The 26,378-nt window shown below is 41.9% G+C and overlaps 1 protein-coding gene across 1 annotated transcript in view; it reads left to right on the top strand.

Moving 5' to 3' along the window:
- The window catches only part of LOC122794923 (probable ATP-dependent RNA helicase DDX60), a 2,818,219-nt gene that overhangs the window by 1,472,231 nt on the left and 1,319,610 nt on the right, over positions 1 to 26,378 (top strand). The window contains exon 20 of the mRNA XM_044063516.1: positions 24,653 to 24,792. Coding sequence (XP_043919451.1) covers positions 24,653 to 24,792 — 140 coding nt within the window. The remainder of the gene's footprint in view (positions 1 to 24,652; positions 24,793 to 26,378) is intronic.

Genomic DNA, 26,378 nt, shown 5'->3' on the forward strand with positions numbered 1-26,378 from the left:
CATCAGTGATGAATGGAAAGAAGATTAACAACATCAGATGAAAAAGTTATGTCTTACCATAACGTTCCATCTGTGTTGTTCATCTTCTTTCATTCATCACTTCCCACCCTCCTTCCCCCTCCAAAGGCTCCTGGGGGATGCTTTGGTTCCAAGTGGTGTCCTAAGGTATTTGCGCAGAAGTGGCCTTGGCTTTACTTCTCTGTCTCTAGCAAACTCAATCTGAGGTAACAGGGAGAAGGGCATTCTGGGTAGAAACTTAGCTCAAGAGTTTTTTGTCTGGCGCAAGCTTGGTAAAAAGGCCGACTCAGTTCCGAGGGTTCGGAACCAAACCCATCAGTGATGAATGAAAGAAGATAAACAACACAGATGGAACGTTATGGTAAGACATAACTTATTTTTTGACTTCCTACACTAAGTCCTTCACTTTGCAAGCATTTCATAACTTCAGCTTCTGTTTAACATCTGCTTGCCAAGTCTTCTGTTCTACGTTCCCTCTTTTTAATCTTTTTGTTTTGTGAAACTCTCCACATCTGGGTGCCTTTACCTGTATTTCTCTTCAAACATCTTTAGGGATGCTTTTTGTATTGATTAGTTTGGCTTTCTCCTTTATATAAATTTTGTCCCATGTCAGATCTCTCTCTTTCCCATGTCCATGTTTCTTTTTTATACATTTCAAAAAACTCTAGATTTTGTTCTTTATATTTTTGCACTTCCTCATTCACTTCTTTTTTCAAATGGTCCAAGGTTTCTTGGTGTTTATAATGTTTGTTATGAATCTGTGTTATGAATCTGTTGCATTAATGAATACAGATTTGCATTTGAAGCTTTTGACAGTTTTTGTTGTGCAAGTAGTTTTCTTTCCTTTAACTTCTCTCTTAATCTTATTATATATCTTCTATCTGAAAATTCTGGGATTCTTGCATAATAGTAACAATATATAATTTATTTCTTTCTTATTCTCAATTGTCCACACTATCATCTTTATGGCTGTTTTCAGCCTGGCAGTTTTTGTGTTTTTTGTGGACTACTACTTCCTTCTACAAGAGGGGGGCACTCCCCTTGAGCCTGGTCTAACCCCATTGTAGGAATATTTCAGTGTAATTTTATAACTGAACTTGTACTTGTGTCATTACGTAATATGTGATGTTAATATGTTAATAAAGATTAAAAAAAAAATAATTTCCCTAGCTACATCTATTTGCCCCGCAAGCTTTTCTGACAAAATACCCTGTAGTATAAAATCTGTCAATTGATTGCATTAACAAAAACATATTCCCAGATATCACTGTCTTTCACATCACACATCCAACAATTGCTGTCTACCTTGGTAAAAAGTCTCTGAAGTCTGCTTGGGGTATAAAATTACCTATGCAAATATAAAAAGGCAGGTCTGAATAGTTTTGAGGTCTTGACTTCATCAAGTAATATTGTATTTAGGGCATTGTTGAGTACCTAAGTAGGTTTTGTTTTATTGTTTGTTTAACATTAGAAATCCGTATCTGTCTCTGAGAAAAGGTCTTCTAGATCCTCTGACTTCTCCCACAAAATAAAGGAGATGTAGAAGCCGACTTCATTTAGCTGTGAATTCAGATTGCTTGAGCATAGTTGTCATACATGGTGCTGTGTGACTGTCAGGTGCTGACTTAGGTCAGTCAGGAACCAGTGTTTTGAAATGCACACAACATCAGCGGTACATTGACTTGAAGGCATATACCTGCCTTAGTGCTGCAGTGAGGTTATGTTACCTAAGACTGTGCTCTTGCACCATGAAGTTAAGTCCCACCAAATCTCTTACAAATGTTTGAGGTCTATGGCCTGACTCCTGGGCTCTACCCAGCACTGTAGGAGCTGTTGTGCCTACCTCACTCTGGACCATCAAGCCCTTCTATAACCATGGGAAAGGTGGAGAAACATGGTCCTCAGTCATTAGTATGAGCACCAAGCTCAAGCCAGTACAGTTTAGTGACAACTTCCTGCAATCAGGTCAGTTAGAAACATTCAATGGCTTTTCAGCTGAGACTGAGCAGTGCCTACATGCTATAACACACCATTTTGTACAGTTGCAGGGGGTACACTTTTCTTTAGCCTGCCCTCATCAACCATAGTGGAACCAATGCAGAAGGATTAGAACTCCACTTCAAGGATGGACTTAAATCCAGGACGATGTGACAGACATCTACCATACATTTGTTTATTCCTTTGTAGTCAAGACTCCCTTCTATTCATTCCAAGTATTGGTGTTCTCATCTGTGGCAATTCTTTGAGTAAAAGTAAGTTAGAAGACTTTCCATGCTGTTTCTGTGGCTTTTCTGGTTAAATCACATGGATTTATGGCAGACATTTGAACTGTGTTGGTATAGGTCCTGGCTTCTCATCTGGTGGCCATGTGAGTAGCTTGATGGCTTGCATGAAACGTGGGAACTGTTCCATGATGAGTGTCATATCAAAGTCCAAATTATGCAAGAGTCAGAAAAGGGTGGGGAGGGTGCAAAATAATTTGAGATTTACAAAATTAAAAATCAGTAGTTACTCTGAGTAAGATAAGCTGTTAAGTTTCAATGTTTCCAAGGTAAGAAATATAAACATTTAATTATAGTATACTATGAATGTTTATTTTAGATCTAAAGATTACACTGAATACCCAAATGTCATTCAGTAATGTAAATATATTATGTTAAATTTAAAAAATTCTTTAAAACGAATTTAGTATACTGCAGTATTACCCGTTCAATTATTTGCATTTTCAACCATTTAATTGCTTTACACTGAATCGTTTAAATAATTTTTTATTATCCCACTCTTTTATTCACTCAGTCCATATAGGTTCTTATTTACAGACTTGCTGACTTACACAGTCAGCGCATGAGTATCATTTCCGCCACCATCTGATATCCCTGTGCATATTAGTTACTCTACTTTATTTGTTGTGTTGTTTTGATGCTCGCTGTCTGCCTGCATGTGACCTTTACTGTTATTTTCCTGCCTCTCCTTCCCTGTCTTTCTGTTAACTTTTGCCCCGTTGTTATTTTCCTTCCTAACGCTTCCCTGACCTTTTTTAACTTTTGCCTCATGCTTCTCAGGACTACTGTCATTGTACCATAGTGAACAACAGGGGTCTAGCTAAACAAGCCTCTGCAGCTGACCGATTTACTTTATAGGCTGACATGATTCAGTGTCAGTGTGACACAATGTGTGAGCCTTGTTAACTTCATTCCAGACATAAGAAGGGCAGTTCAACATCAGGGAATCCACAGAGCAGATCCCAAATGTTTCTTTGCTGACAGGAGGAAAATTTGTATTAAGTGTGCAAAAAACACCATTCTATTGACTCATAAATATATTTGCTACCTTATTTCATGAGGAATGAACGTAAAACAAAACACATGAATCATGGGTATCAAAATAGTTAAATTTCACAATTTTGAGTAAGTGTTTATTTTTATCAGTATAGTTTCTAGTAGTAAAACTATCTCAACTATACTTCTTGCAGGACTTCATGCATGTAGCATATCCATTTATACATAACAGTCAAAAGTCCTGTTTTATGTCTTGAAACATGACCACAAAATAAAGTTTTATGTGATATGCCATTGGGAATACAAAGGAGAATTCTTGTGTACATTTTAATTTTTGACCACTTCAGATGTCCTTATTTTAATAGCCACAAATCTTTAGTCCTTGCTCCTGATCTTTCCCTCTAGTCCTAGTCAACAAATGTTTTTTTTTTTGTTTTGTAAGGGAAGTCTATTCCACAGCATGGGCAGTCTCTAGGTCAGGAACCTGTCCCTCCAACAAGTTCTGTTGATTGTGGTAATGAGGTTGAGGTCTCTGGCACATGTGTTACGGAGGGATTGGGATTTCTTTAGATGTAGCATATCTAGCAGTGCTGGGTCTGACATGGCCTTGTAGGTCAAGCAGAGATCGCCTCTAAGCAGGCAATATGATACAGAGAAAAGTTGGATTTTTTTTAGTCTTTCTGCATAGGGCATGTGTTTAAGGCCTAGGATCCTCTTAGTGAGGTATTTTTGTGGTCTTTCTAGTTGTTGCAAATGTCTAGTGAGGTACATGCCAGATGGGGTACTGTACTTGATAATTGGTGTAATGAGGGAAGAGTAGAAACAGAGAGAGAGAGAGAGAGAGAGAGAGAGAGAGAGAGAGAGAGAGAGAGAGAGACAGACAGACAGACAATGACCTCTTTCTTCCTGGAGGCAAAACCCTTTGTAGTGAGATGTGCCACATAGAAGGATTTTCTGACCACAGTGTCAATGTGATTATCAAAGGATAAGTTGCGATCCACTTGTGTTCCCAGATCTCTTGTGACACCTTTGGTGTTCAGTGGACTACCATTAATGTGGTAGTTCATGGGTACCATGTTCTTCCCAAAGGGAATGATGATGCATTTTTTGGTGTTGAGCTTGAGGCCATGGTTCTGACACCAGTCATTGGTTTCCGTGAGGCCTTTTTCTAGAATGTCAACATCATTTGGTGAGCTAATAATGGCTCCCAGTTTGCAGTCGGCGAACTTAGTCAGCCATAGTCCCTTGGTTTTGGCCTGGACTTCAGAAAAGTAGATGCCAAACAGGAGAGGACCCAAGACCGAACCCTGTGGGACTCATCTTGTGACTGGTCGGTAGTCAGACATGGAGTCCGCTACTTTCACTGTGTGAGTTCTATCAGTGAGCCAGTTTAAGAACCACCTTGTGACATAGGGGTTGATGCCTAATTTAGTGAGTTTATCTATGATTCCTGAGTGAGGAATTGTATTGTAGGCCTTGGCCAGATCGAGGTAAGCTGTGTGAACTACCTTGCCTTCGTCCACAGCTCTGGTGACAGGTGGAGCAGAGAAGCTCTACCTTTAACAAATCCGAACTGCATGGGGTCTAGAGTCTGGAGATTCCCTGTGTCCTTGTTTATTAGGTCCATGGTGATGCACTCCATGGCCTTGCATACCAGACTCATTAGACTAATGGGGCGGTAGTTCCCAGGGTCAGTAGTCACCCCCCCCTTTGTGGAGTGGGATTACTGTAGCAGTGTGCCATTCGACTGGGATAAAGCCTGAAATGAGGCTGTGATTGAACAGGGTGCTCAGGTGTGGTGCCAGTTCATTTTGCAATTCATGTAGAATGCAGCCCAGGATGTTGTGAGGTCCCTTGGAAGCTGTGTTCTTGGCCTTGGCCAATGCAGTTTTAACCTGTGCAGCTGTAATATTGGGTACTTGGCATTCCTCATGTATTGTGACTGGTCTTTTGGGGGGGGGGTGAGGGGGGAGTTAAATTTGGCACTGATTCTGTCAGCCAGTATATTGGCAATGTTTGTTGGCTCAGTATAGGACACTCAGGAAATGTAGTCAGCCACTGATAAACCAAATTACAACTTTATTGATTATTTAGTAGATTATTTGGTACCTTTGGCGTTTGTTTTCCGGGCTCTGTATAGGTGTTACCATTGTGTAGTAGCTTTGAGCAAATCTGAGCATTGCCTTGTAGATTTTTGACATAGCTATAGAAGGCCTTGTGGTTGCCTTTAGTATCTGTTGCTATTTTGTTTTCGTAGATAGCTTTGGAGGATTTGATGAGGGATCTCAGATTTCTGTTAAGCCTCACAAGGGAGTTTTTCCTGTCTTGGGATTTTGCATGGTTCTGCAACAGTTTCTTCCTTCTGTTGTAGAGTTTATTTATGGCAGGGGACCACCAGATAGGCTTCCTTTTTTGGAGGAGAGCATCTTGGTTCTATTGGGAATGGTCCGATGTTCATCGTGTTACCCTGCTGCAGTCATCACACTTGGGTTATCCTGCCGTCAGGCGGTCCCGCAGTCGGCCTGAATTCCAAAGTCTTGGTCCAGCGTCGGTTGCTGTCTCTTCTTCCCTGACGTCAGTGCGCCAGGGGTATATAAGAGGCATCCGACGCCATTTTCTTCAGTCTTTCATGCCGCACGGTGCCCGAAGCAGAAGCAGTTCGCAAGTGCCGGTCGGCCAACACCTGAGATTTTCGATGTGAATTTCAGTCAGAATTCTGCAATAAAGCTAAGTACCCCGTTGGGGAACATTTTCTTGCCTCAGTCCGATGTCAGAAAAAGTTAACAATTGCATTTCTTGTGGGAAGCAAATACCTCATAAGGACTTCCATTCCTATTGTATTCCTTGCCTAGGCCCAGACCACGACGTCACAGGTTGTTGGTTTTGCGCTAGGTTTAATAAACGAACTATCAAACACCGTTTTGACTTCGCACGGCATTTCTTTGGTAGGAAATTTAATTATATCATGCTGTCGGAGCAGCCGACGACCGCCATACATAAAAAAATGCAAGGATAAGGACAGGCAGCCTAGGAACAAGCCAGACTCTGAGGCCTCAGCTGGGCTGCCACCGGTTCTCCGGTTTTCAGTGAGGTGCCTACGCAGTCCCTGACGACCGCAGAACTGGAACCCCAGACAGCTGCGGATTCCCAAGCGGAGCCTACTAGGCTGACACAGCTATCTACCGACACCGGCGCAGAAGTAGACACCGGTGCAGTGGAAACACCTACGGTTGCAGAAGGTGTCTTCAGACCGAATACACTCACCATTAAATCTTATGCTAAGCTTAAAACTCCTTTAAAACCTAAGAAAACTGTACATCAGTCTACAGTTCAAGGCCCCATGCCTAAGAAACAGATGCTTAAGATGGCTGAAGATTTGATTACCCTTATCAGGGGTTCCCATCCCCCTCCTGATAAAAGACCAAGACAAGAGAAGGATTATGCATCCTCTGACCAGGTTTCACTCTCCTCAGATTCCTCTGAGGAACAGGATTATACTTTTCCACCTTATGAAGACTCTGATGCTGAAGACTCCATTCCCTCAGCATCTCCCCCTGAAGACTACTCCTTTGGGGAAACTTTACATACCATGAGGGAACATTTCCACTGGGAAGGCCAGGATTGCTCAGATTCTAAGAAAAGGCTCCGAGAGTTCCTTTTACTACCCCAGCACAGACCTCTTGCTATCCCTCCTGTTTTAGATATTGTGGATGATGTTTACTTGGAGTCTAGTTTAAATCCAGATTCTCTACCTCCTGCTCCAGCCAAACCAGACAGATACTACAGAGTACCTGACTCACACAAATTCCTTTATAAAAGCCCTGTAGCTGACCCAGAAACAATTTCCCAGGGTCCTAAGGGAGCAAAAGCTTCTATGGCTAAAAATCCTGTGCCCTCTGAAAGGGATTCTAGAGCCCTAGATAGATGGGGAAAGAAAATATACACCTCAGCAACTCTGGCTATGAGAGCATTAAATTGCCAGTTTCACATGTTGAAATATCAGCAATTCCTAATGTCTCAGTTAAAACAAAAAATGAGCACACATTCAGAACAGTCTGAATTCAAGGAAATGCAGGATCTGTTGCATGCAGCTGAACAGGTGGGCAAACATACTTTACAATGCGGATTTGATTAATTGGAAGCTTCCTGTAGAGCAGCTGTTACTGGCTCTGCCATACGTAGACATGCTTGGTTAAAAGAACAAACCCTCCCTGACCATGTTAAAGCAAAATTATTGGATGCACCTTTACAGTAGGATGTATTATTTGCTGTCAAAGCAGAAGAGGTTTTAAAGAAAATGGAGGATAAGGCAAAGTCTATGCAAACGGTCAAGGATTTTTTGCAGGTACAACCCCCTCATTTCAGCAGAAATTGGCCAACAAAAAACTGGTCCTTTCCAGCTTCAGACAGTTCACAGAGGGGCAAATACAGATGCTCAAGGGGCAGAGGTCAGTCACAGGGCCCTTACAAACTTCACCAATGGGGTTCTGCTACCCAGAAAAGAGGAGAAGACAGACCCCAAGCTAGCAGAAGACAAACACAATGACTCTATCCTCAAACCTACCAAGCAAATCTCTCCTGGCAGCTCCCTTGGGAGGAAAACTAGCATTTTTTGCAGACAACTGGCACATCATCACAAAAGACAAATGGGTTCTAAACATTGTCTCTCAAGGATCAAAGGAATGCCAAACCTGCCACCAAATCAATGGGCAGAGGCGCAAAAACAAATTACAGCTCTCATGGACATGACAGCCATTCAACAGGTACCTACACAGGAGCAAGAACAAGGATTTTACTCAAGACTGTTCCTAGTCCCAAGAAAGGACAAAGCATGGAGACCCATTCTGGATCTCTCAGTTCTAAACACCTATCTGCAAGTACCAAAATTCAAGTTGCTAACACTACAGCAGCTTCTTCCCATGCTGGGCAAGAATGCTTGGCCAGTCACTTTGGACCTCAAGGAGGCATACCTCCATGTGCCTATCAGACAAAATTGCAGAAGATACCTCCACTTCATTGCAGGTTCAACACATTATCAATTCTCTGCACTGCCCTTTGGCTTATCTACTGCACCCAGGGTCTTCACAAAATGCCTGGCACCAGTAATTGCATACTGCAGACAAAGAGGAATTCAAATATACCCATACCTGGACGACTGCCTTATTCAAGCAGAAAGCAAGGACATTCTTTAAAAGCATCTGGCATTTGTCAAACACCTTCTAAGTTGCCTAGGGTACACAGTAAATGAAAATAAATCAAAACTAGTGCCCTCACAAAACATAATATTCCTGGGTGGGAGCTTGAATACAACGGCCCAGATGGCTTATCTCATGCCAGACAAACAACGACAGCTGATTCAATATTTCAAAATAATGGCAACAAAGACCCAACTCCCTGCAAGAAAAATTCTGCAGGCCTTGGGATTCATGGCATCTTGCATACTACTAATACCATTTGCAAAACTACATATGAGGAAATTACAATGGTACCTGAAAAGTGTATGGACTCAGCACAGCCACAGCTTGGAAACAATGATACCACTCATTCCCTGCCTTCAACAGGAGTTTCTATGGTGGGCACAGGCATGTCACGTCAACAAGGGTCAGCCTTTCAGCTTACCCACAGCCAGGCAAACTGTGACAACAGATGCATTGGACTATGCCTGGGGAGCACACATGGCAGGGCAGTGCATTCATGGCAAATGGACTTCAGATCAGAGGCGTCTTCATATCAATCAAAAAGAAATGCTAGCAGTACAGAATGCCCTAACAGCTTTGAAGGACCTCCTACACCCAGGACAACTAATAATAAAGATGGACAATACCACAGTAATGTAGTACATAAACAAGCAAGGGGGCACACATTCCTACCCTCTATGCAGGCAAGCAATGACCTTGTGGAACACTGCACTGTCTTACCAGGTTCAATTACAAGCACAATTCCTGCCAGGAAAGAAACACACATTGGCAGACGACTTAAGCAGAAACATCATGGATCCACACGAATGGAAACTAGATCCACAAGTATTTGCAATGGTAGCTCAAAAATGGGGACACCCAGACATAGATCTGTTTGCAAGCCCCCACAACCACCAACTTCCAAAATTTTGCACAAGGACCTGCCATCCATCAGCTTGGAAAGTGGACGCCCTCTCATTCAGTTGGAAAACATTAACAGTGTATGCCTTCCCTCCACTGCCTCTTCTAGCAAAGGTACTGCTGAAAGTCAGATTAGAGAGGCCACAAATGATACTCGTTGCACCAGACTGGCAACGCCAGCATTGGTATCCAGTTTTAAGGAACATGGCCCACGGCCCACCATGGATTTTGCCACAAATTCCTCACCTGCTCACCCAGCGAGACAATCAGATTCTACACAGCCAGCTCAAGACTTTAAACCTGGCTGCATGGCAAATTACCTAAACAACCAGCCAACACCTTTATCCAAAGCTGTTATGGATGTCATTCTGGAGGCCAGGAGGCCCAGCACCAGGAAAACCTATTCAGACAAATGGAAAAAAATTTGCGCCTGGAACCAGGCTAAAGGCCTAAATCCCCTTGATCCAAACATCTCTCAGATTCTACAATATTTAACTGAGATGTTACACAAAGGACTTTCCTTTTCATCTATTAAGATCCACGCCTCAGCAATTTCAGCTCATTACAGCACGGATCCTCCTTTATTCTCACATCCACTCCTAAGACAGTACCTCAGAGGGGCTAAGAACTTAAGACCACCAAGGAGACCTCCAACACCTACTTGGGATCTCAACTTTCTTCTGGAAAAGCTTACACTGCCGCCCTTTGAACCAGCTTTTTCAGCTGATTTAAAATTTCTTTCATGGAAAACTGCCCTACTACTAGCAATAACCTCAGCTAGAAGAGTCTCAGAGCTACAGGCACTAATGGCAGTGGAGCCTTTCCTCATTTTTCATCAAGACAGAGTCTCTCTATGAACTAACCCTTCCTTTATGCCAAAGGTGGTATCCAGTGTGGCCCTAAACCAAACCATTCACTTGCCCACCTTCTTCCCAAATCCCCAGAACAAAGGAGAAAGACTCCTGCACTCTTTGGACATTCACAGGCAATTACGTTACTACTTGGATAAAACTAAGGCTCTCAGAAAAACTGACCAGCTCTTTGTAGCCTATGCTACGGGATCACAAGGAAAAGCTATCTCAAAGCAGACCATTTCTAAATGGATAGGGCATTGCATACGTTTCTGTTACTCACATCATGGGAAACCAGTACCTGCTAACATTAGGTCCCACTCTACCAGGGCTACAGCTACATCAGCAGCCTTTCTCAGGGGAGTGCCAACCAAGGATATTCTGGAAGCTATAACTTAGAGTTCAGTGCACACCTTCACCAAACACTATCACCGACCTCTATACTCTTAAGACTAGAGCTGGTTTTGCCACTGCAGTTTTGCAGGGCCGACTAGCTTCTTCTAACCCTATTTGACTCCACCTCCCATCCTTAGCTTTGGGATTCAACCCAAGTGTGATGACTGCAGCAGGGTAACACGATGAACATAGTACAGTTTTGTACCTACCATAAATGTAGATGTTCGAATGTTCACCCTGCTGCAGTCCAGGTTACCCTCCCTTGAATTTATCTCTACCACTCTATCCTATACTGCCTCTGTGGTGTATTTGCTTCTGCCTAAGGGTTTTGTTTTATTTTTATATAGCCATATGTGTGTGTGTGTATATATATATATATATATATATATATATAAATATATATATGTATATATAATTTTTTTTCCTACCTATTGGGGGCACCTGCCATCTGGGGCAAGAAAAACTGAAGAAAATGGCGTCGGATGCCTCTTATATACCCCTGTTGCACTGACGTCAGGGAAGAAGCGACAGCAACCGACGCCAGACCAAGACTTTGGAATTCGGACCGACTGCGCGACTGCCTGATGGCAGGATAACCCAAGTGTGATGACTGCAGCAGGGTGAACACTCGAACATCTACATTTATGGTAGGTACAAAACTGTACTTTCCATGCATTCGTGTACGTTTGTACAGTACATTGGAGTATGATTCTGCCGTCTTGCATTTACTCTCCATTGGAATAGGAGATGTAAAGTTAGCCACCTCAGTTTTTAGAAGCTCAAAGTTGGCTTTGGAAACGTTTTTTATGGTGGTTTCCTTTGCGGGGGGGTGTGGGTGGGATGTAGATATTCATGGTGTCTAGCTTGTGGTCAGATCTGACCAGGGAGGAGTAGACTATTGGTGTAGAGCAATGGTCACCCATATTAGTAATAACCAGTTCGAGAATGTTGTTACCCCTAGTGGGGGTAAGAATGAGCTGGTCCATGGCACTGGAATTGATGAATTCAAAGAAACATTGAGCGAGTGTGTTGTTACTTGAGTAGTTTTCCCAGTTGATGGAGGGATAGTTATAGTCACCCAGTATGAGGGTGTTGGGATGGACCTTTATGTTTTCCAGGGTGTTTAGGAATGTGGAGTGGAGTGGGATTCTTGGGACATGGTAGGGGATCTATAGCAGGCAATAACCTGGATAGCAGTTTTGCCCAGTGTTAGCTGTACCTGGATTATCTCTTATGCATTATGTTGGGCGACTAGCCTGGAGGTGTACATATCCTTTATGAATATGGAGACACCACCACCTTTTGGGCTTCGATCCACATTTTAGGGCTGAAAGGTGTGGCATGAGATTGAGACTTCCAGTGTTGAGTAGCATAACCCTCAGATTACATTTGCTTGTAGCTGTTATGGTGTTAATTTGGTCCTCTGGAATTTTCCTAAAAAAAGCACTATAGGGTTGGCAAGGGCCTTGGCCAGTGTACAGAATCCCAGGGGTGACAGATGCAGGCCATCTCTGGCAAAGCATTGAGGTCTGTCGATCATGTCATCTCAGGCAGACAGATACTGGATCCCCTTGGAATGACACAAGAACTTAGCCAATTACTGAAGTCATTCATTTTTTGTTTATACTATGGTATCATTCTTGATGACGGTAAGATGCTACTCAGAGCTAGGGTCATGCCCTCTTGGGATACATGATCTGAGAGCTCCTCCATTTCTCTTTTCATGTAGTCCAGAGAGGTGCATCTCAGGTCATTCACCCCAACATGGACAATGACAGAGTCATATCTGTACCTGTTGTGGAGTGACCTGAGTGCGTGTGTTATGTGGCGTATCCCGACAGGCAGCTGATAGTTACCTTCTCCTTATTCACCCTCATGAGTGGGGAATCAGTGTGCCTAACTATTGAGTCAGAGTCTTTACAGTTATTCTCCCACTATTCAATGGAGCAAGCTTCCCGTGATCCTCAGAAATGTATCCCATGTCCATGAATTCAAGAAAACACTCAATATCTAAATAGAATCTGGACACGTCACTGTAACTGCACCTCTTGTTCCTGTCTTTACTCCCCCACTACTTTTCTCCTCTACTCCCCTTCCTTCCAAATCCCATTTTCCTCCCTCTACTCTTAGTTATCTTATAGGTTCATAGGTTCATAGGTGTGTACTAGGCTAATGGCCCTGGAGCCTTTACAAGCCTAGCCCATAGTATTACTCTGGCATCATGCCACCCGACCTTAGTTCCTAATGCCTCTGATGAGTAGAGCCACTGGAATGATACCTGGGGTGAATTTTCTATTTCCCATCCACTCATCAAGATTTCTGTTGAAGAAGGCCAGTGAGGTGCTCTGCTTGACATGTATGGGAAGTGTATTCCATAACTTGGGGGCAGTCTCTGGGTTATGAACCTGTCCCTCCAGCATGTTCTGTTGATTGTGGTAATGAGGTTGAGGTCTCTGGAGCATGTAGTGTGGAGGGATTGGGATTTCTTTAGATGTAGCATTTCTAACAGAGCTGGGTCAGACATGGCTTTGTAAGTCAAGCAGAGATTGCATCTAATTAGGCAATATGAGACAGAATAGTTGGAGGTTTTTGGGTGTGTCCATTTAGGACAAGTGTTTAAGGCCTAGGATCCTCTTTGTGAGGTATTTTTGGAGCCTCTCCAGTTATTGCAGGTGTCTAGTGAGGTACATGCCAAATGGAGCATTGTACTCGATGACTGGCCTAATAATGAGGTGAGAATAGAGGGAGACAATGTCCTCTTTCTTCCTGGATGCAAAACTCTTAGTAATGAGATGTGGCACATAGAAGGACTTTCTGACCACAGTGGCAATGTGGTGGTCAAAAGAGAGGTTGCTGTCAACCTGTGTTCCTAGATCTCTTATAAGGCCTTCTGTATTCTGTAGCCTACCATCGATATGGTAATTCAAGGGAACTGGGTTTTTCCCAAGGGGGTTGATGACAGATTTTTTGGCATTGAGCTTAAGACCATGGTTCTGACACCAGTCATTGGTCTCATTGAGGCCTTTCTGTAAGATGTCAACATCACTTGGGGAGTTAATAATAGCTCCCAACTTGCAATCGTCTGTGAACGTTTTCATCCAGAGTCCCTTTGTGTTGGCCTGGAATTCAGAGAAGTAGATACCAAACAGGAGAGGACCCAAGACCGAACCCTGTGGGACTCGACTTCGAATCAGTCTCCAGAGCCGTGGACAAGGGTAAAGCAGTCCTCACAGCCTATCTAGACCTTGCCAAGGCCTTTGACACCATCCCCCTCTCTGGAATCATAGATAAACTTACTAAGCTGGGCATTAATCCCTACGTCACTCGGGTTGCCAACTGGCTTACTGACAGAACCCACACTGTAAAAGTAGCTGACTACAAATCCAGCTCCAGACAAGTGACAAGTGGAGTACCTCAGGGTTCAGTCCTGGGACCGGTCTTGTTTGGCATCTACTTCTCTGAAGTACAGGCCAACACTAAGGGACTCTGGGTAACAAAGTTCACAGATGACTGCAAACTGGGAGCCATTATCGAATCCCCAAATGATGTGGATACTGTACAAAAGGGCCTTACAGAAACAGATGCTTGGTGCCAGAGCCATGGGCTCAAGCTCAATGCCAAGAAATGTATACTTATCCCCTTTGGGAAAAAACATGTAGCCATGAGTTATCACATAGGTGGCAGTACACTAAACACCGAAAGTGTGAAAAGAGACTTAGGGACACAGGTGGACAGTGGTCTCACCTTCAATAATCACATCGCCACAACAGTCAGGAAATCCTTCTATGTAGCACACCTCATCACTAAGGGCTTTTCATCTAGAAAAAAGGAGGTCATTGTCCCACTGTACTCATCCCTCATTAGACCCATTATGGAATACAGCACCCCATTTGGTATGTACCTCTCAAGACATCTGCAACAACTGGAAAGGCCGCAGAAATACCTCACTAAAAGAATCACAGGCCTAAAGCAGATGCCCTATGCTGACCACCTTAAAAAACTCCAGCTATACTCTGTCACATATCATCTACTCCGAGGTGATCTCTGCTTAACATACAAGGCCATGTCAATCCCAGAACTGTTGAACATGCTACACTTAAAGAATTCCCAATCCTTCAGAGCCACACGGTCCAGGGATCTAAATCTTGTCATCACAATAAACAAAACATGCTGGAGGGATAGGTTCCTGACCCAGAGACTCCCCAGACTGTGGAATAGACTGCCCATAAATGTCAAGCAGAGCACCTCTTTGGCCCCCTTCAAAAGGAAATTGATGATTGGATGGGAGAAAGGAAATTCACCCCGGGGATCATGTCAGTCACCCTACTAGACAGGGGTCCAGGGAAGTAAATAGTGTGGGAAGAAATAACCAGGGAATTGTTATGTCTAGGCTTGTATAGGCCCTAGGGCCGACAGCCTAGTACCAACCTATGAACCTATGACTCCACTCGTGACTGGTCGACAGTTTGAAATGGAGTTAGCTACTTTCACACAGTGGGTTCTATCTGTGAACCAGTTTGCAACTCACCTAGTGATATAGGGGTTGATGCCTAGCTTAGTGAGTTTTTCTATGATTCCAGAGTGGGGATGGTATCAAAGGCCTTGGCTAGATCTAGGTAGGTTGTATGAACCACATTGCCTTCATCCACATCTGGTGACTGACTCAAAGAAGGCGACCAAGTTGAGCAGGGATGATCTACCCTTCAGAAAGCCAAACTGTGTAGGACCAGAGTTTGGAGATTCCCTATATCCTTGTTTATTAGGTCCATGGTGATGGGTTCCATAGCTTTGCATATCAGACTCATCAGGCTAATGTAGTGATAGTACCCGGAGTCTGTAGTTGCTCCTCCCTTGTGGAGAGGGATGACTGTAGCAGTTTGCCATTTGGTAGGGACAAACCCTGAGGTGAGGCTGTGATTGAACGGGGCTCACAGTTGAGGTGCCAGTTCACTCTGTAGTTCATGTAGAATACAGCCAGGGATATTATCAGGTCCCATAGAAGCTGTATTCTTAGCCTTGGACAGTGCTGTTTTAACCTGTGCAGCAGTAATACTAGGTGCCTTGCAATCTACTGGTATTGTGATTGGTCCTTTGGGGGAGAGGGGTAAAGTTGGCACTGAATCTGTCAACCAGTATATTGGCAATATCGGTTGGCTCGGTATAGGAGGTGCCATTGTGCATTAGCTCAGAGCAAATCTGGGTATTGCCATGGAGATTCTTTATGTGACTATAGAAGGCCTTGTGGCAGTCTTTACTATCTGCTGCAATTTTATTTTCATAGCTAGCTTTAGAGGATTTGATGAGGGATATCAACCTTTTCTTGAGGCTGATAAGGGAGTTTTTACAGTCTTGGGACTTCACCTTATTCTGCATCAGTTTCCTTCTTCTGTTGTAGAGTTTGTTTATGGCAGAGGACCACCAGATTGGCTTCCTTTTTTTTTTGAGGAGAGCATCTTGGTTCTACTGGGTATGGCGAGATCCATGCATTTGTGTACGTGTTCGTACAGTGCATTGGTGTATGATTCAGCGGTCATGCAACTATTCTGCATTTGCATGGGTTCTATGAAGTTAGCCACCTTTGTTTTTAGGAGCCCAAAGTTAGTTTTGGAGAAGTTTTTCATGGTGGTTACCTTTGTGTGTGTGTGTGGGGGGGGGGGTTGGATTTCCAAGGTGATTAGTTTGCGGTTGGAGCTAACCAGGGAGGAGTCGACTATTGGTGTCGCCCATGTTAGTAATGACCAGGTCAAGGATGTTGCTGCCTCTAGTGGGAGTAAGAATGAGCTGGTCCAGGGCATTGGAATTAATGAATTCCAGAAACCATTGGGCAAGTGTATTGGTACATGAGTAGTTTTCCCAGTTAATGGAGAGGTAGTTGAAGTCGCCCAGTATGAGATTATTAGGTTGGACCCTAATATTCTCCAGGGTGCTTAGGAAAGTGGAGTGTGAGTCTTGGGACATGGTTTGGGACCTATAGCAGGCTACAATCTGAATCGCTGTCTTACCCAATGTTAGCTGCACCTAAAGTATCTCAGATGCGTTATGTTGGGCTACCAGTCAGAGAGTGTTCACATCCTTTATGAATATTGAAACACTACCACCTTTGGAGCGTCAGTCCAATTCTGGGGCTGAAAGGTGTGGAGTGCAGGGGTGCTTTCTGCTGCCTTGAACCAGGTCTCTGTTACAGCACAAATGATGATGTTCTCCATTTTAAGGAGTGCTTTGAGCAAGTGCATTTTGAGATTTAGACTTCTAGCATTGAGCAGCATGACCCTCAGATTGCATTTGTTTGTAGCTATTACAGTGGTAATTTGGTCTTTGGAACACTGCCTTAAAAAGGCACTATAGGGGTGGCAAGAGCCTTGGCTAGTATCTGGAAGCCCAGGGGTGACAGATGCATGCCATCTCTGGCAAAGCATTGAGGTCTGTCAATCATGTCATCCCAGGCAGACAGATACTGGATCCCCTTAGAATGACACCAGAAACGTAGCCAGTTGTTGAAATCATTCATTTTTTGCTTGTGCTGTGGCATTATTCTGGATGATGGTAGGATGCCGCTCAGGGCTAGGGTCATACCCGCCTGGGCTACACAATCTGAGAGCTCCTACATGTCTCTTTTCATGTAGTCCAGGGAGGTACATCTTAGGTCATTCACACCCACATGTACAATGACAGTCATATTTGTACCTGTTGTTGAGGGACCTGAGTATGTGCATTATGTAGTGGATCCTGGCGCCTGGCAGGCAGCTGACTGTCACTTTCTCCTTATTCAACCTAGTGAGTGGGACATCAGTGTGCCTCACTATCGAGTCACCTATAATTAGTGTGTTGAGCATGCTGTTTTGCCTTAGGGGCTTTGGTTGAGTGGCACACTGTTTAGGAGAGTTATGTGTCTCGGGATTAGTGTTGTGGTGGTCGAATGCATTTCTGCCTTGGAGGTCTCTGCTCTTTGGGCAGATTTGTATTGAGAACCTCAGCGAAGGTAGGTGTGTGGTTTGTGTTTTTATGTGAAGACAGTGCTGCTGTGTGTTCTGGAGGGCTATGTGTTCCATGTAGTGTGGTGCAAGTGTTGACCTTCTCCTCTTGACCAGCTATTCCGGTCTTGGCTAGAGAGTGCGTGGCTTCCATTTTGGATATATAAGTGCATCTCTCGCAAGTCTGAGTGTTGGGAGATAAGAGGAGAGGGTTGTCAGTGTACACGAGGCAGTTGCTACATTGCCTCAGGATGCCCAAGTTCACCAGGTTAATAGGAGAAAGTACAGGGAAGTGACCTTTAGACATGCCTGGAGGGGTGGGTATTAATAAGTACTGGAGCTGTTTCCTTGTGGAACGTTTAGTGCTGGTAGCACTTTTGTGTGCTACAATAATTGCTACTTATCTTACTGTAACTATCCTCCTGTTTCAATAAGACAGTCACTTGACTCTCTCCAGGTACCTTCACCTCTCAGTCCTCGACTCCTGCTACCTGTTGTCTCCTCTTGTAACTGTACTTAATTTCTACACCTCCTGTAGACTACAATTAGAAACAGCTTGAAATAGTATAGTTTTCACTGTCAACTGTCCTCATATCTTTTTGCTGTCCTTTGTATTTATGTTTCCCTACTTACAGCAATGTCTTTTTTTGTCTTACTTATATTGTCAATGGATATTTTGCTTAATCTATTGTATTGTACATAACTTTATCATGTAACTTTCATTTATATTTGTACTGTGGAGCTTTTCTCCCTGGCCTCTGCTGAAAAGGGGCCATAGCCCAGTCGGACTATCCCGGTCAACAAATGTCAAATAAGTAAATAATTTTGTTTTTATTTAAAAGAAGCATATGGTGATGGCTTGATCATCATACTATTATTACAAATACTGATTGTAACATGGTTGTTTCCACTTTCTTAATGGTATATAACAAATGCTAGCTGCTACTTGAAACTAGATTTTCCCTACTAACCAGTCACAATATCAGCCACCTGTGTTCTGTAACACATGTATTCACAGGAACAAATAAAACTGAAGAGCAGGAACACAATGAGAGAAAGCTTGAAGTAAAATAGCGATTTATTAAATCCAAATAAAACGTAAGCGCTTTCAGCCAGAGCAATCTCCAGCCTTCATCAGACAAACAGCATAGGAGTGTATGTTGAAACTTTAAATAGTGAAACAATGAATTACTTTACCAATCATCTTGAAGTGCATTTCCTAATACACTGTTACCATAGTAACATTAAAGCAGAAATACATTTACACAAATTTATAAACAAACAAATACTAGTTATTCCTTGAAAGTGTACTCATTTGTGCTGCTAAATAAATCAGTAATACCCCTAATATGGGGCAAATAGGGGAAAGTTGTCACCTAGATATACATTTTTAAATCTAGGTGTTGTAATGAGCCCATGTCATGTGTGAAAGTGTAAAAGAAACAAATGTAAAGTAACTTAGTTTTAACTCATAGGTTATATCATCTGTTATATGATAACCACTTGAGCACACATTTAATGGACAAGTTGTCATTGATGCCCGGAGTGAGTGCGCCTAGTCCGAACCTGCCACATAAGTTCATCAATCTCTAATTTGATTTGCCAAGGGCCTCCCCTAATTTCAGGAACCCTTTGATGCACAATGGCAAAATTAAAAGTATGACCAGTACATTCAATTGTGTGTTTAGCTAAGGCATTGTTAACATCGTGTCTGCTTACGGCGTACATATGTTCATAGATCCTAGTCCTGAATTTACGCTCCGTCTTTCCAATGTAGAAGGCTTTACATTGGTTGCAGACAGCGACGTACACCACTGATTTAGATTCACAGTTGTAGTAGTTGTTAACCTTGTAAGTTCTATTATTGATGGTAACTTGTGGCCCTACCTTGATCAAATTAGAGATTGATGAACTTATGTGGCAGGTTCGGACTAGGGCGCACCTCACTCCGGGCATCAATGACAACTTGTCCATTAAATGTGTGCTCAAGTGGTTATCATATAACAGATGATATAACCTATGAGTTAAAACTAAGTTACTTTACATTTGTTTCTTTTACACTTTTACACATGACATGGGCTCATTACAACACCTAGATTTAAAAATGTATATCTAGGTGACAACTTGCCCCTATTTGCCCCTATATTAGGGGTATTACTGATTTATTTAGCAGCAATGAGTACACTTTCAAGGAATAACTAGTATTTGTTTGTTTATAAATTTGTGTAAATGTATTTCTGCTTTAATGTTACTATGGTAACAGTGTATTAGGAAATGCACTTCAAGATGATTGGTAAAGTAATTCATTGTTTCACTATTTAAAGTTTCAACATACACTCCTATGCTGTTTGTCTGATGAAGGCTGGAGATTGCTCTGGCTGAAAGCGCTTACGTTTTATTTGGATTTAATAAATCGCTATTTTACTTCAAGCTTTCTCTCATTGTGTTCCTGCTCTTCAGTTTTATTTGTTCCTGTGGATTTTATCAGTTTTTTGTGCGTAACACATGTATTCACACTGAGAGTAAGGTTTTGTTAAACAAGAATTGCTTTTGCATTGTGCACATCTCAGATTGAGCAGAGGAGTCCTGATGTTTACCTTATTTTGACATGGTCTTGGTGGGTGAAAAACAGCTAAAACTGCTGTTTTGGCAATTGCGAGAACCACGTATTTCACCCCTAATAACATGAGTGTAGAACACACTGATAATTTCTTGAGATGCATAATAATTCATAAAACCAGTGACTAAGTGGTGAAAAACATTCATAAGGTAAATATACCGTATTTTTTTCTTTTTAAGCTCTTTCAATGATGTTTGCTGCATATTTATGCATGTTTATAAAATAGTTTATGAAACTCCATCTCTGTGACTAGAATGCCACACTTTTCAACCTTGTTTTTCCAATAAGCCTGTCAGGAGAGCTGTTGAACCATTCTGAGAGTATTAGGTCAGCAGGTCACAACAGAAACCACCCATAATACAATACTGGGGAACAGAGCAATGAGGGCATGAGTAGTATGATGTGGAAAGAAAAATGCAATCCTTTTCTTAAAAATGTGGACGCATTTCTCTGCATAGTGCCTCCAGACTGTGCAAACACTTATGCATAACGTTGTAAACACAAATTTTTCGGATATCTCATTTTTCTGAAACTGAATTGACATACAGATTTTTTTTTTCTGAGAATATGTCATATTGTCAAAACCATCCCAAGAATTCAATGAATTCTTCCCCCTCACACTAATTGCCCAGTATGGGTTGGTCAGTTAGTACGACTGAGAGAAATTTAAATTCAAAGACATAGTAAAGCCACACTAAGAAACACCTTATTAGTGTCCCATTTCATTGTCAATGAATCAAACACACTGCTGTGTCAGACCTGACAAAGCTAGTGTTCTGTCTAGCAACCCATACATTTTGTTAACAAAGGCACCCTTCACACATGCATGTGGGTAGACACACACGCCCTCCAAGATATACACATAAACAAGCCCCCCCACTTGCTTTTACTCATGGAAACACTCCTCCACAAACCCTTGTGCATGTTCCAGCACACACACATGCATGCACACATTTATACTTAGCATCTCCTACCTAACCCCTGTAGTCCGACCACCCAGGCAGACACACACAAACACATGTGCGTGACCGCGAGCATGCATTAGCTGAGTTGCCTTCAGAATGTAGAAGTATATTGGCAGGTACCTGAATGAACTATGTAACTGGCTAGTGTAGCAGCCATGCCAGTTTGGAATTTCCAAATGTAATTTTTCTCTAATTGTTTTTTTCTGTTTATCAATCCATTTTGTGGCCATATATGCTCATAGGTAAGTACTAGACAAGCTGCCCTAGCAGGCAGTGTTAAGCCGAACCAGTTTCCCTTTTTTTGCTTGAATTAATCTATCCCATTTGATGTTAACCTTTACCATTGTTAATAATTATATATTATCTTTAGTGAGAATAACTGGGATCATACGATAGATAATTTGAGAGGATCCATGCATCTGATAAAGCATTTAGGAGCTGTCTCTGTCCTTTAGTAGTACAGGGGGCAGTAACTTTTCTATTACCCATTCATAGAGCCAAGTTACGGTTGAATGTGGACACGAATGAGTTTTGTTTTATATGGATGAGGAATATGTTCCAGAACAGTAATATCCTTTGTGAGATATACCAGTCCATCCAAACTAGTCTGTTGATGTTGGAAGAGGTTTAGATCCCTGGACTGAGTATTTCTGATGCCATTGGACTAGCTGATGTGTAACAGGTCAAGCAGTATTTGATTGAGTGATGGCTTATATGGCAAACACAGGTCTTTGCAGTCTTTAGGATACTGGGTGTAGTGACAGGACTTTGAGATGTTCCATGTAGGACATATTGTTTAGGCCCTGTATCCTTTTAGTAAGGTATCTTTTTGTGATAAATTCAGTTGTTGCATATGATACATGCCAAAGGGGCTCATAATCTTTTTGTTTATAAGCTGTGCAATATAGAAGGACGTTCTTATGACAGTGGAGACTTGGTGGTCGAAAGTTAGGTCACTACCCATGTAAGTTTCCAAATCCCAGACAACTGGGTCAACTCTCAGGGGCTTATTGTCAGTGTGGTAGTTCCCTGAGGTAGATGACTTCCCAAAGGATACTTTAATGCATTTTTAGCACTAAGTTTTAGTCCATGATTCTGGTACCATTTATTTGTTTGGAATAAACCTTCCTTGTAGGATGGCTAAGTCATTTGTGGATTCAGTAACTGCTCCTAGCATGCAGTCATCTGAAAACTTAGTCAATCAGAGCTTTTTGGTATTGGCTTTTAGTTCATAGGTTTGTACCAGGTCCTTTCTAAGCTTAGGCATGCATCCCAAATTTCCAGAAAGTTCTGGTACCTTTAATAAATGTAAGCAAGGCCTTGGGAGATGAAACATTTACAAGCAGGGGGCTGGGAGATGAACCATTCATAAAGTAGATGCCAAACAGGAGAGATCCCAGCACCAAACTCTGGGGGACTCCGTTAATGACTGGTCTCTTTGGGGAGGGAGCTTCCCCTATTTTGATTACTCATGTCCTGTCTGTGAGCCATTTGGCATTCCAGTGGGTGACAAAGAGGTTATTCCCAGTTTATTTTACTTTCCTGTTATGGCTGAGTGGGGTATTGTGTCAAAAACCATGGCCAGGTCAAGGTACATTGCATGTACCATTTTTACCTTCATACATTGATTTGGTGACCTTTACAAAGAAGTCCACCAGAATGAGTAAGCATGACCTGCCTTTGACAAATCTAATAACCAAAAACAACCCAAGAAACACATAAGAATTTTTTTTTATCAAAAAAGCATTGCCACTAGTGAACTGCCACTGTTTATTTAAAAAAATAGCCAGTTATTATAGGAATGAAAGTGCTTAGTAATTTTTTTAATAATCAGTGACAGTTCACTAGTGGCAACAATTTTTTTGTTTTTAAGTGTTTGGAGATTCCCTACACCCTTACTGATTAGTTCCATGGTAAGTCTTTCCATGACTGTGCATATGCAGCTGGACAGACTTGTGAGTCTGTAACTGCCTTGGTCTGTGGAAGGTCTTCTCCTATGCAGGGGAATAACTGTAGCTGTTCTCCATTTTCTTGGTTCAAAACCTGTATGGAGTCAAGCAATTTTGTTGGGAGGTGGATAAACTGTGCTTCGTGTTATTTAAAATGCATCCAGGGGTATTGTCAGGACCCATCAATGCATTATTTTTAGCTTTTGTTAGTGCTTTCAGGACTTGATCTTAAGTGATAGATGAAGGTGAGTTGGTTTCATGTTTATCTTGTAGGATAGATGGAAGGGAGAGAGGCAAGAAGTGTGGGATGAATTTATCAATCAGTAGGTAAGCAATAGCTTCAGTGTGTAAGCACATGTTATTTTTCGGATTCTGAGCACCACTTTTTTTTCAGCCTAACAGAACAATTTCCCCTTCACACACAGTCTACACTAACATGCACAGAAGTAAATTCTTGTTTTTTAAGCTGAGTTACAACCAAATTAAAATGGGTTATTATTTAATTCAGGTCTACTTTGATCTATCAAAATGTATTACATTGTATTGTATTGCATTGTATTGTATTGTTTTGTATTGCACCTACTGTACCACACACAGTCTCACCACTAGTCAGTATATCATCATGATACATGAAATTAAGAAGAATCTAAATGTAAATATTTCATGTAGATGGTTGTACTCACTGCATCCCATTGATGTGCAGATACTGCAACTGTACCCCTTATTTCTAAATATAAAACCAGTGAGGTTGCATCAACTTGTAAAATGGGGTATAAATGAATAGAGGTGTCCCCTTTCTTCTAAACTGCAGGTTATACCTCTGCACCCCTGACTTACAAGTATACTAGGAGGCTACACCAATTTGGAAAGGATGGAAATAATATATAAATGTATTCCTTTTTTTCCTCTTCTGGAAAATATGAGGTTTATATTAACTTAGAGGCACACAGGGTTGTGCAGTCTCCCTGTTGGAGACCAGAGAGACCACTGCTGTTGTCGCACAGGGAGGGGGTAGGGCTGCTGGGGGGAGATACCCTGTGCGAACGTGAGGGATATCCCTTCAATCACATACAGCATATTGCATGTCCTCTCTGCAGCACCTTCCTAAGTGCATATGCATTTAGGGACAGGAGGAAAACAGAAAATGTTGAACCTTCTTTAAATTCTGCCTAAATGACAGTCATTGTTGGTTGGCTTTTGCCTAGTGATGTGAATGATTGAGGTGATAGACAAAGAGAGGATCTGATAGTCGGCAGGCAACAGAAGCAATAAATTGCAAAGAAAAATGTCTTCAGCTTCAGATACTCTGTTACTATATATATGTGTTGCATGGGTCAAATGGAGCATGACCAAGTGGTCATTTAGTCTTCAATAACATTAAATAGACCCTTTACCATACTTGTTATGCTTGTGTTTTAAAACAAGCTAGCTGTTTAGTTATAAACATCTCAAAACATGGTTTCTTCAGAAAACTAAAATCACAATTAAAATACTGTTTTCCTACAGGTGGCTGCAGAAAGTAAAAAATTATTGGCTACAAGCAGAAGAATTACAAAATTCTGAGCCTTCTGAATCTAAAAGTTCACACAGAATCAAGCATAAGCAGAAACGATGTTCGGATAAGAAATCATTTAAAGTCAGATTAGGTATGTATTTTTATGTCACAAGGGATACATTAAAATATATCAGTTTATAACAATGATGACCACTGCCTCTACATACCTACACCATTCTTCATGCATTCATCTTATCCAACCTCCAGAAGTTGTATTTCCCTTATTTTAGTATCCAACTTTATTCATTCCTTTCTCCCTGGTTGTATTTATTGGGTATATATTAGAACATTGAAATTTCACAATTTCGAATGTTCTAACATCGACCCCTATTCAGCGAACGCTGACAACATTGAACATGCAGAACAGTGAATTTTTTCCTAGGGAAAAAAATTTGCTGTTCTGAAACACATACACACAACACAAGCACACCAAACAAACAGCAATCCACATACATACACCTAAAATCTTACAGCTAACCCTACACTAAACTGTACAAACACCACTAACTATCCAGTTACCTTAACCCAAACCCTAACCCTAAGGTCCGTCAGTATCGCACATTCACCTCACCCGCGCCCAAACCCTAACTCATCTCACCTGCCTTAACCCTCACGTCCACACAATCGCACACATACCTAACCCGTGCCCTAACCCTAACTCACCTAACCCATGCCCAATCGCACACTTCCCTGAACCCGACCCGTAACTTTCCACCACAGCGCTGAAAATAGTGAAACGACAGAAATGGACAACCAAATTCTTTCCCTAGGAAAAAATTTGGTTTTCTGTCGTTTCGCTATTTTCAGCATTCGCTGAATAGGGGTCGCTATTAGAACATTTGAAATTGTGAAATTTCAATGTTCTAATATAGATCCGTATTTATTTATTTAATCTTTATTGACTTAGTTAGTCCCACTATGCTTGTAGCCTCTTTTCATGGGAGACCAGAGGTGGTGTTTGTACTACTAGGGGAAATTTACAAGGGTACCAGGGAACTTCCCCTACTGTTTTTTTCGATAAGAGTCACGGAGCCTCTTACAGCTACCTGAGCTACTACCAAATCAAGCATGTGGGATCTCAGTTTAACATCTCATCTGAAGGATGGCACACAAAGGAGTGCAGCACCACTTACTGCTGCACTGTGGTTTTGTCAATTTGAAAATTAATCCAAACACCGGGTACATGAGTAGAAGTTACAGTCTTCTGCTCTTCTAACACCGAAGTCAAATGTGCTACCTGTTGAGCCACACACACACACACACACACACACACACACACACACACACACACACACACACACACACACACACACGCGCGCGCGCGTGCCCGCTTTTCTGGCTCTTCAGTTTTCTGGCAACATCTACCTCATTGACCCTTCTTGCTCATTCTTTGCTCCTGTAGTAAATAAAACTCTACAAAAATAACCCACTACCTTCCCTCCGCTATCCTACAGCACTAATGTATTGTCAACAAAATACATGTCTTAGTTGACACATTTTTTGTCTAACGTTAGCTGCTGTTTGTATTGACATTTTACAGCATCAAATGGCCTATTTTTATACATTTTATTCTTTTTACACTGTTACAGGTGATAGTTGTTTAACTATATTTTGTTGATGATTCCTTCAAATGTATTGACTGTTTTTTTTTGCTTCGTATTATTTTATATTATGCCC

Source organism: Protopterus annectens, chromosome 2.part1 (genome assembly GCF_019279795.1).
Source record: "Protopterus annectens isolate FY-2018-M chromosome 2.part1, PAN1.0, whole genome shotgun sequence".
Classification (NCBI taxonomy): domain Eukaryota; kingdom Metazoa; phylum Chordata; order Ceratodontiformes; family Protopteridae; genus Protopterus; species Protopterus annectens.